Raw genomic sequence first — 12,354 nt, forward strand, 5'->3', positions numbered from 1 at the left:
TGCGTGTGTTTTTATTAAAGTGTGTGTGGTTTTTTTGTTTGAGAGAGATAGAGAGAGATAGATATATAGATAGATATAGATAGATATAGATAGATAGATAGATAGATAGATAGATAGATAGATAGATAGATAGATAGATAGATAGATATATATAGAGATATATATATATATATATATATAGATATATATATATATATATATATATATATATATATATAGATATATATATATATAGATATATATAGATATATATAGATATATTTATTATTATATTTTTTTTTTTTTTTTTTTTTAAATTAAAGATTTGTAGCGAGCCTGATGCTCAGTGTCCTCTTATTCCTTTAACGTATTTTTCTGCGTTTTATTTCAGTGAACGGAGGACGTGCCAGTGGCCCTGGGACCTCAGGTGGTGGGTCGTTTTCACACTTTCTTTTGTACAGCACCGGGTTTTTTGTGTGTGGTTGGTTTTTTTTTGTTTTGTTTTTTCTTTTGGGTCCACGGCTGCTGGTAAGTCAAAGTTCCATCATTGTTTTATTGTACTTTTAGGACACTGTTAACAAAGACGCTACATTTTGTTCTCCTAATATTTTATTCTTTATTTCTTTTACTATAAATAAAATTGTTTTAATATTGGAGCCAACCTGCCTCAGTGTGTATCCTTGAATCTGTGCGGCCTCTTTTTATTGTTTTTATCTATTTTCTTTTCTTAAACATATATTTCCTGGGGGTAGAATTCCCCTAGGTGGCGTTGTCATTTTGTCATTTCTTTCAGAACCCCACCGACCACTTGGTCACACATGTAAGAGGAATCCACGTACATGTGTTAAAGTCTCTTAAACTGACTTGGTGCTAATCTCTTTGTTTCAACCTCTACAAAGAAAACACATCATTACAGCAGTCAATCTAACCAGACACAAAAATACAGGAAAAAATTGCTTTTCTGTTTTCTTCATCACTGCCACAACTGTGCACGAGCCCGTACAGACTACACACTTATGGCTACTGTTTTTTCACAACTACGTGACATTTGTGAAGTTTGGGGAAAAAATGACCATTAGTAATGTATTACCAAAGTCTATTTATGTGTATGATTAGCTGTGTTGCACAGTGTGATAAAAGGATGTTACCTTATCTGCCTATAAATGGTTTCAAGTTTAAATGCGTCCAAATAAATTGGCATCTCATTTAAGACTTGCATGTACTGTGTTAGTTCCTGTATTCTCCTCTGCATCATCTTAGAATATTTTTTAAAGTTCAAGAGCACTGCATTGGATTTGTGTATAATAAAACCAAAGCAGTTAGAGTACAATTAAACAAGCAACAAACTACCTTTATTTGTTCCATGCAGAGTCAATCATACAGAGTACAACATACAGTGAAATGCTTGTGCGGACACAATTACTGATGCAACAACCATTATCTATGATAAAAATAAAAACATATACACATGTAATTTAATGTTATTAATGTAATAACATTACAAACTAAATATTGCAGATATTTCACAATATTCTGCAGGCACATACACTCATTGGTTCTCAGCTGACTCTACCCACTTTGTTGGTATGTCTGTAAACTCTGTGTACATTTCATTTTCTCAAAAATAAGACTTTGAAAGAATAAAAATTGGGCTAACTAGCTCAGTTAATTCAAATTAAGATAAAAATCGATCTATCTTTAAGTCAGCTCATAATATCATTCAGCAACCAGCCTGTGAACAGATCCATATGCCTTCTGATTAACATGTTTCTGTCTTGGTCAGAGTAACATGAACATCCACATTTTGCACATATGGTACATCAGTGAACTCTGTTGATCATTATAAATACAGTTACTGGTTTTTTTCAGGTTTGGGTGTTTGTTGTTGGACAGTAGAATTGGGCTTTGCAGCTCTGTCCACCTGAGCATACACCGTCTCTGGCTGAGGGATGTTTTCAGTCTTAGTGGATTTTTGTCCAGTGTGAAACTCCACCAAAGCGTAAGTAGATGTTGGAGAATTACATGATTCATGTCCTGAGGGAAACTGACTTTGAGTCTGGCCTGGAATGATGTCCTGGAAATAAAAGTGCTTTGTTAGGAAAATGTCATAGTCATGATCATTTATCTTACATGTGTTATACAATAATAAGCCAGGAATTCTAAATGCAAGAAAATATCACAAACAGTGATGTCTAAATGTGACAAGAACAAGCATAAGGTTGGATCCGCATAAGCAAACTAGATGGAACAGTTGGTGTAGAAAGGAGATGGTGTTGATTTTAGAAAGTAGTTTGTGAAACAGTTTTGCTCATGTGTAGTTGTAGACTTGAGTCCAGTTTAAAATTTAAAGGGTTTTGTACAGAAACAAATCTGTTTTCAATAATCTAATTACTCAAAATTAAACCATTTGTTCCTACAGTTTGACTAGCAAAGTGGGAGAGGTTCTTCTTCTGGTTTTTTTTTTTTGTTGGTTTGTTTGTTTGTTTTTCAAAAAAGGTTTCCGCTTACCTCAGGAACCGCATAGATAGTATTTTCTTGGTTCCCTCCTTTACTTTTACCTGTAAGTCAGTCATAGAAAATATAGATTGACTTGCTTGAAATTTAGATTTTGCACGAAAAATTTTATTTCCTTATTAAAGTGTTATATTTACAACGTGAGAGAAAAAAAACTCATCCCTCTTTGCAGTCAAAGTGATTTTTATATTTTTATAGCTTTCATTAAGTGTGAAAAAACATGCCTATGGAAGCTGTCATAGTCACACACGCACACACACACAAACAAGAACAGCAGCCATACTATTGTAATGACCACACTGTAACCCCCACATATTTACAGAATATACACTACATATCAGTTTAACACTGACATTTATCATCTTATATAATATTTGAGTAGTTTGAGGTATATTTATGATATATTTACGGACAACGTGCATCTTTACATAGATAATGCAAATTTCAATTGTCTCTAATGGGTGGTGGACATCAAGATTTCCTATGAATTGTTGTAACCATCATTACACGACCTCCTAAAGCTAACAAAACAATGTTTTCTGTTCCAATGTTTTCCAAGTCTATACTTTAACATGTACACTGGCACAGCTATGGACCTTTTTCTCCTCTGTCATTCTTCCATGTGCTCTTTAACTTTTTGTTTTGTTTTTTTAAAAAAAGGGGGGAAGGGAAAAGAACAAAATTAATTCAAGAATTTCCTTCTGACCACTTCCCGATCTTTGTTTTATAATTTCAATGGCTTTTTTATTATTTATTTTTACTTGATATTGTTATTCATTTTTAATTTACATCTGAAACACACAGTTATAAACACATTCACACAGAACATACACAAAGTAGATCTTTACTGCTATACTAAAGTATATCTTCATCTGGGCTTCTCATGGCATTACATAATCATATGAGGAATGTGTATTTGTATAAAGTGTATGCTTGAATGCAAAATATAATTTTTGTGTACTTTATGTATCACCAATTCACTAAAAAACATTGGCACTTACATTTCATGATGACACAAGGGGTAATGAAGAGAATCAAGAAGATTAGAACAACAATCGGAGCTGCAATTTTGATGGCTCGACTGGACACTGTAATGAAATCAAATTATTATATCAAAAAAATTCTGACCAAGTTCAGTATAAGGATTGATTTGCCATCCGTCTTCTCCTTCTTCAGGATTTATTTGCAAAAAAAAAAAAAAAGAGTATTATTGCAGTAAATCTTTTAATGATCACTACAGTATTACATTACAAGTTCTTTAAGAAGGCAATACAGATTTTTTTTGACAACCACTCACAGTCGGTGGTCACTTCACACCTACATCCAATTATCAGTTGAGTTAACCCCACAAACTACATGTCTTTGGACATGTAGTTAGGCATGGGGACAACATGCAAACACCACACAGCAAGGCCTTTAAAATGTGGTTATTTCAGTTTTTCATTCATTATGACCGTTATTCTCACCTGTCTTTGTTTCACAGTAAGATTTGAGCACCTTCATGGTTTGATTCCAGCTCACTTGGTTGCTGTGATTACAGAAAATGGTGTCTTGCTCCAGGTAAACAATCAGAGAGGAAATTTTTTTTGTGGCCTTCAAATCCTTTTCTTCTGCATGAGAGCAGATTTTACCATCACATCTAAAACTACTGCTGATGTTAAAGTCCACTGTGCTGCAGGTCACAGTCAGGTTACAGGAGTCTGAGCTGTTGGACACTGACTCCACTGTCAGTTTGGCAGGAGTCACTCGATCTGGGGAACAACGGGTGTGAAAGTATTAAAAACAGGCCTATGATGTATCAACATTTCAAAATAACAGTGAAAAGAGAAATCTACCTTGAACTATGACCTTGTATTCAGCTACCCTTTGCACTTGTTCGCCGATCACAACTGCAGTATAATCTCCACTGTCATTGTGTTGAACATTCTTTAATATCAAAGAGTAATTTTGTCCAAACAACTCAGCCCTTGCTGCATATTTCTTATACACGAATGGAACTTTATTAAAAACACATCTAGCTATATTGTTATTGGAATTAAATGTCCAGAAGAATTGTGTCTCTTCGTCAAGTGTAACAGGTTTCTCTATATCCAAGTGTAAGTCCTTTCCATGCAGCACAAACACATGTTGGAGACCTAAAAGAAAACAATTAAAAAGTAGAATTAAAAAAATTAACAACAACAATAACAACACTGATGTCAGAATTATGTGCATGACGCTATATATAGAAAATTTACTATAATGACAGAAGGTTATGTCAGCTTAAGATCACAAAAAATTAATGTGGAATAGTATTTAATTCTCCTGTCCAAAAAACAAAAACATGTCAGTGTTGACTTTGTGGCAGGCAGAGTCAGACCCAAATTCAGGATTTGGAAACAAGGGAGGTAAACTAAGGCAGTTTTATTGCTGAACTTAAACATAATACAGAATAATGCAGGCTGAAAAACAATCTATAAGTGTGTTGATGCATGCTCAATCATCCAGGCAGGGAACTCCCAAAAAGTTGATTCTGTTCATCTGGATGCAGCGTTTTTACTGATCCAAGACTGAAGAAGTCACTTGGATGAGTGACAAAATATTTCTCTTACTAAAAAAATTATATCCAGATGAACAGAATCAAACTTTTGGGTAAATCTGTGAGTCTTCAGGGAGAACAGACTGCAAGGAAGGACACAACAAAGGACAAAAGGAGACAGAGACAATACATAACAAGGGAAAACACAACAGGTGCCAACTGAAACAAATCAGAGATAATTAGACACCAGAGGAAGAACTGAAGACAACAGACAAGAGGTCACCAAAGTAAAGAAGGAAATGACTAACACTTACCTGGAAACCTGAACTTGACACAGACAGAAGCCAAAGCATGAAAAGAAGTCTGTTCCAGAAAGGAAGACTGGGACAGACTGAAGACAGAAGGGAATTAAAATCGTCTAACAAGGAACCAAGGACTAGAATCAAAGCTCGCAAACAGAAGGACCAAGAAACAATATTGCAAACATTATACAAGGCTCAAACATAGATCACGCTTTAAAAACCAAAAGAATATTACCCTGGCAGTACCCTGACAGAACATCGAAATAGTGAGAATACAACAGCAATGCCCCTAAATCAAATGCAGCTTTTTATTATTTATTTGTTTGATTTTTTTTATTATTATTTAGTCACATCTAACTGCTTGCTGTCTACGATGTCCAGAAAATGGTGTGGGCTTCACACGGCAGATAAACCTGGTTGTTTGGAGTTACAGGTTACATCCCACGGTGGTGGTGCACCCTTAATAGCTAGAGATATGAATGAATATATCACCCAAAACATATCTATGCAGCGTTGAGACCAGGAAGCAGAGAGGCAGTCTTACATATCTCTCATCTGCTTACGTCCTCATTAAATGCCCACCAAGACCCCATCCCTACAGACACTGTGTTCTCACAGGCCACAGAAAATGAACCAGAAAACAAAATACCCTCAAAATTCATAAAAAAAAATATTCAAAATGATTTCAGATAGACCAAAGAGGAAAACTGTTATGTATTAGTTAGTGAATATTTGGTCAAAGTTCATGGTGGTGAATGATTTTAATAATCAAGTCTTATTAACTGCCAAAATCCTCAAACACATCTGGAAAACAGAATTTCACTCTAGTTTATACATCAACCAAATACGGAGCCCTGCAAGGGACATGGGAGAAAAAAAAATATAAAACTGAAGTTTTGCGAGATCTCGCAAATGTTTTGGCCGCATTCTGGGATAGGTTGGGTTACAAAGGATATGTCGTCATGTCCAAATTCATGGTCTGCATCCTCCTGAGGACCCAGCCTTCGCAGTCTACGTGGCCTGGGTCCTCAGAAGGTCGGGTAGGCCGGAGGTGAGCGGCTGTGAAATGGGAGGTCTAGCCTTCAGATTTGCGTCACCGCTGTGTCGGTGGAGTTTAATAAACTCGACCGTCTGCTCCTTGCTATCTAAAATAGAACAGGACACTGGTGTAAATTCTCGACCATCTCACACTTCTGTTTAATCAGTTTTCTGTTTGACGTTTATTCAGCTGTGTGAAAACCCCGGAGGAACCCACCCGGGGGATTAATAAAGTTGAAAGCTCTGTTAAGCCTTGTGTTACTTTTGAAATAAATTCGTGAATATCTTTATAAATAAAATGCTACTTATTATAAAAAATAATTAATCACACCCTTCCCAGATTTATTAACTTCTGATGTATTTCTAGACTGCTTCTCTCTCATTGATCTGACCTCAGCTATAACCTCAGTAATTGCTGTTTGTTGGACTTGATCCCTGCAAACCTGTTCACATAGGTCTTGCCATTAATTATTGCTTTAGTTTTGGGGGGGGGGGGGGGGGTGTCTTGCTTTGTTTTGGTTGTTGTTGTTTTTGGGGGGGATATGATAAATTGATTGTATTCTATTTTTTATTTATCACAGGTGTTTAAGATGGCTGCAAATAAACTCATAAAAGTCCTTTTCTCAAAGCCTTGGCTACTTATGGATAAGTGTCATCTTCCTTTAAGAAAATACATAAATAACAAGTTGTTGTAAAACAGCTATGTGAGCATTTGCAGAGATTCATTATAACATTAAGTGAATGATTCTTTGGCCTTTGTGCTTGTCTTGTTGACCTCACTACAGCATGTGATACGGCCGATCCCAACATCTTACCAGAGCAGGGCTCTAGAGTGCAACCAATTTTGTGTAAATGGGACCTAAATTCTCAATGGTGCGAATAAAAAAAGAAATCTTAAGTCGCACCGGTGCGGCCAGCCATTCCAGTTAAAAAAAAAAAAAAAAAAAGTCTCTGCAACTCTCAAAGTCTCTGATTGGCCAACAGCAGATAACTTGACCATTTCGTGGCCTAAACCAATTATGAAGGTGCTGCTTAGATTAGCTGAACGAGCCGCTGAAGCGCCGCAGCACCGAATCCGTGCTGCACACTGATTTGTGTGTCACGCTTGTCTCTGCACAGACGCGCAGAAAGAGGAAATGACGTAGGGAATTCCCATAACAATCCAAAAGCATGTGACAACAGCTGCACATTCCACCAATGTGCCAATGTTCTGCCAAAAAAATCCTAAGTCGCACCAGTGCGTCTCCTCAACTCTGAAAGTCTCTGTCATATCGTGGCCTAAACCAATCATAGATAGCCAAGGGCGGAAGCTCTCAGATGCCCATGCCCAAGCAACACATTGGGGTCGCCCGCCCAAGGTAAGATGTTCAGATAGAGATGTTCAGTTCGAAGCCTTTGAGGCACTTTTAATTTTGACTTTCTTTTTATGTTATATATCCTGAGATATTTTCTGCTTAAATTTCAGCTCAATGAAGCACTTAAAGCACAAGAGTTTTTTAGTACCGTATTTTTTGACAATAAGGCGCACTTGAAATCATTAAATTTTCTCAAAAGGACGCCTTATGTATCAGTTCTGGTTGTGCTTACTGATCACAAAGTGATTTTATATGGTACACGATGCTCAATAATCTGTCAAAATGTTTTAGTACGACTTTGGTAAGCTACGAAGCCGCACCGCTTGACGGATTGTCGAAGCAACATGGCTACCACAGTCAGGAGCCTCTCGGAGCCGTGCTTCAACATAATATTACAGTATTCTATGTTCATAAGGACCCCAAAATGGCAGCTGTTAAGAGATATGCTTACGAAGCGGATTTCAAACTCTATCAGTCACGCAGTAGAACATGGGAATAGAAGAGCTGTGAGAGAATTCAACATTAATGAATCAATTGTACGAAAGTGGAGGAAGCATGAAGGAGTTGAGTAAAGTTTTGTTTTGCTTAATGCGCCTTATAATCCGGTGCGCCTTGTGGTAAATACGGTAACTTATCTGTCCTGTAGAACTGTGCTCCAAATAAAGAACTTTGTGTTGACAAGATTGTTAGTTAATCATTCACAAATCAATATTGTCTGTATAGACAGCAATTTTGTTTTAAAGTGAACATGTAAAACTGCGGTGTTAAGCGATGTAGTTGAATAATTTGGGTGCACCTAACTTTGGTGCTGGCGCACCTAAGAGAAAAAGTTAGGTGCACCAGGTGCACCACAAAAGTTAGTCTAGAGACCTGTACTACAAATATCAAAATATAGCAATAGAATACCTACTGCACTGGGTTCATATTTATTTTATATATGAAACACTGGATTTATTTTTATTGTTATGAAGATGATACCCATTTATTGTTAATCGGTGAAAGCAGATCATATCCCTAGCCCTATATGAATGGGGTTACTGTGGTCTCCAGTAACCCAGTATTGCACTCATTAAAAAAAAAACTTAGGACTGCCTTATTTCATCTATGCAATATTGCTAAAATAAGAAACTTCTTGGGTCATTTCAAATAGTTGATTTTGCTTAAGAAGTTTTCCTAAATGACTCAAGTGACCTGAGTATCTGTGTGGTGGACAAATTAAGAATTGTTTGATCTGTTCAGTTCCTAAGGAAAGGAAGCTTGAGTGCTTCCTTTATTAATTTATTACTTTAGCAAAGAATGCACTGTGATCATACTTTATGAAATAAGAGGAGAAAATGCAGTCCCATAATTGATAATGTCAGACCAGCTGAGCATTCATGAAAACAAATGATTGGACGGTGGCGCAAAGTAGCACAGATTATTCAAACATTAACTATAACTCCATATTCAAATTCCTTCCATAACGTGCTAAATGATATAAAAATTTTAAAAACAATATGTTAAATTAATGCTGCCGTAATAAAAGCTGCCTGTTGTCAAGTTGTTGTCTTGCATTAACAAGATTGATGTAAGATTTCTAAAATAAGATTAAGATATTTATTAACTGATCAAAGTGTGTTTAAGGCTCAGTATAATACAGTTTGTATCCTCATAAATGCATTTTTGCCTCAGATTAGCTGAGATAAGAGATAAATCAAGAGAAGTTTGAGACAGTGAGGTAAATTACTGTGATGCTAAAGTCACAGGGTGATACTAACTTTGAGCCATAATTTAAGGAGAAATAAAATCCAGCCTGTACACGTCAGTAATAACCAGCATTCTGGCATTAGCAGCAAAAATTACTGAATAAAACTCCAGCAGACCCGATAAAGATACGGAAGAGAAAGCGCTCTCTCTGTCTCTCTCAGTGAGGTAATTCAGATCAAGATAGAATCGTTATGTTTTTAATAGAGAAGTAAACCCTTCTCATACAAACTGCTGGGCACTGAGACTCTGGTCGAGCTCAAGATTTGTTACGAGGGGAGCAGCATTATTACAAACTAAGCCACCAAATAAACCTTACAGGCTGACCTGTGCAAAGTGTAGAAGAGGACCAAAAAATTTTTAGCGTCAGCTCATGAGTCTGCTGTTTGTTAATGAAGAAATTTATACTGTGCCTGTCTGACTGGTTATGAATTGGTGCTATAAAAATTAAAAGAACATCTTATGACAGTCATGCCAGCAAACGTACAGCTGGTTCCACTCAAATGTGTAACAATTCTGAATATTTTTTCAAACAGGGCAAAGGAAATACCGAAATGTGCAGAAGAAAAAAAAATTTTTCCAACTCGTTGGGTTTTTGCTGTGCAGCAGCAGAAATTCATTTGACACAGAGACAAATATAATATACATATAATATGCACAACATACAGCCAGACATACAGATACTGATATGAAACAGAAAAGATTATTTTATTTTTCATTTTTTCATAAAGTTTATATTTGTAGTATTTCCAGTATCTAGTGTACAGAGTTATGATTCATTTGTGTTTCTACGTCATATTTTAAGTACATACTACATTTGAACGACTGTATTATTTCAAAGCAATGTTGATAATATTGAGTAGATTATCCTAGTAAGGCAGTATTGATATGTTATTGTTCCCCCCATGCCCCAACAACAAATGTGAGCAGATATTCACACTACTAAATCAACATCTCAGTAGAAACTAAATTTACTGTATCATTTTGAATTTTATTAGCATCATGACTAAAATAAAGGCATTACTGAAAACAGCATTTTTGTTATTTGATTTGTATTGTGTAAAGTTCTTTAAAAATAACAACACAGTAGCTGTGAAAAAAGAACAAGTTCTTACCTTGTACTTCTATTATGTAGAACAAAAGTAGCGTAAACAAGACTACACCACGAGTCATGATTCTCTCAAATGATCAATGAGGAAGCAGCATAACGTTTTGACAAACCAGACTTCCTGTCAGCTTTTCTTTCCTTTTTTGGGTTGGTTTAATGTTTATTTGTTTTTAGTTTTTATTAAAAAAGTTTCAGTGAGAAATAAATAGTTTAAAGAGGCTTTTCCATTATAATTGTTAACAAGATGAGCAATGAAAGGGTTATTTTCAGTGTTGTAAGCAATACAAATGTATATTTGGCACGTGTCAGTGCTTGAAATGACATCAAAGAGAGACAAAGACATCCAACTAGACACCCACCCCCTTTATGACTGAACCAAAGAAAAATGATCATGTCAAGCTGCGTTTGGTAGATGTGTTACAAATCTGTAAACATGCTGATAAATTTATGTTAGGGTTTCAGTAGGATGCAGCTGGGGTTAACATAGTATCAGTAAGACTTAAACCTCAATTGCAGTTTCATTTGAAGTCTTCCAGTCTAAACAGATGGTTCCACATGAGCATAGCTGACTAAGACCTATACACAATCATTTTAATTATGTATATCAGAGGCAAGAAACGCTGTTTAGTAGTATGTGGATTAATAAACTGACTAAAATAAGAGCATATCTGTCACAGCTAATCATATAACTGGAAGACTCACAACAGGCTCAGAGATAAAAATGTTTACAAAAGGCAGGAAAGTACAAAATGAGATGAGAATTCCCTGACAAGCAGCGGAAAGTCCACATGGTGCGAGATGTTTCCTAGAAGAGTGAGAGTCTTCCAGAGATAGTTTCCAGGGTGGTACAAGTTCAAGTGGGTCAAGTGGTGTACAAGAGGAGGATGAAGAAAACCAAAGATAAGATTAAGTCACTAAGCTGGTCTTTAAAGACACTTTACACTCATAATGTGAAGGAAGTATTACAAAACATGTATTTTTCATCCTATTCAGATCCATTAAGCTCATGGATCACTTCATTTCTAACTATTACTATTCCACATTCTCACATCCCAGCACTCCCCTGTGATGTATCCTACTGTTCCACTTTTTGTGTGATTTGTACACTAAAAAAAATAAGGGGATCCAACAAAGTGATCACAGAAGTGTTCAAGGAATAGTAGGCTACTGCTTTTTACATAAAGGAGAGTTCCTTTAATGTTTGTGCATATCTGGACATATTAATATTATTAAAGCTACAGAGACATTCAAAAAACTGTTACAGTCTGATTTGTTAAAAAAACATTAATCATTTGTTTTTTAAAACTAACAATTCAATCATTTTCAGTGTTTGAGTGCTTTTAGTAGACTCAAAATTTAACACACATTCACCTTAACCTTTCAAGATGCAAATTTACATCACATACATAAAGTGCTATGTTCTGAAGCAGCAACAGCAGTCACGCATGACAGAAATCATGAAATACAAATACCATTACCAACATACAGGTCATACTGAACACAAAACGTATCAGCTTTGTCTACTTTTCAGTTGTAGTGCTACATTTAATTGAACTATTACAGTACATGTTTGGGTTTTTACCAGGAAATATAAAATATATTACTCATTTAGAGGAAATCGGGGGTAGGGAGGGGTTGCAGGAGGCAGAAAAACTGCTTTTACTCCTGTTTTACTGCAAAAACTCAGAGTCATATGACCTTTGTACATAAATGTTTACATGTAACAGGGTATGTATTTTAAACACACATTTGCATACATTTTAGGCGTATTATACACGGTTCAGTGCTTCTACTTAA

At 35.8% G+C, this 12,354-nt stretch overlaps 1 protein-coding gene across 1 annotated transcript; it reads right to left on the reverse strand.

Annotated features, from left to right (window-relative positions):
• Nucleotides 1-1,732: 1,732 nt before the first annotated feature.
• On the reverse strand, nucleotides 1,733-10,771 carry LOC145421696 (uncharacterized). Its single transcript, XM_080292283.1, has 6 exons — nucleotides 10,565-10,771; nucleotides 4,329-4,628; nucleotides 3,960-4,244; nucleotides 3,495-3,581; nucleotides 2,488-2,537; nucleotides 1,733-2,053 (listed from the first exon to the last, which is right to left on the reverse strand). Exons 1-6 carry the CDS (start codon nucleotides 10,620-10,622, stop codon nucleotides 1,832-1,834), a joined length of 1,002 nt encoding a protein of 333 aa, XP_080148409.1. The 5' UTR covers nucleotides 10,623-10,771; the 3' UTR covers nucleotides 1,733-1,831.
• Nucleotides 10,772-12,354: the final 1,583 nt, after the last annotated feature.

Source organism: Astatotilapia calliptera, chromosome 18 (genome assembly GCF_964374335.1).
Source record: "Astatotilapia calliptera chromosome 18, fAstCal68.1, whole genome shotgun sequence".
Taxonomy (NCBI): Eukaryota; Metazoa; Chordata; class Actinopteri; order Cichliformes; family Cichlidae; genus Astatotilapia; species Astatotilapia calliptera.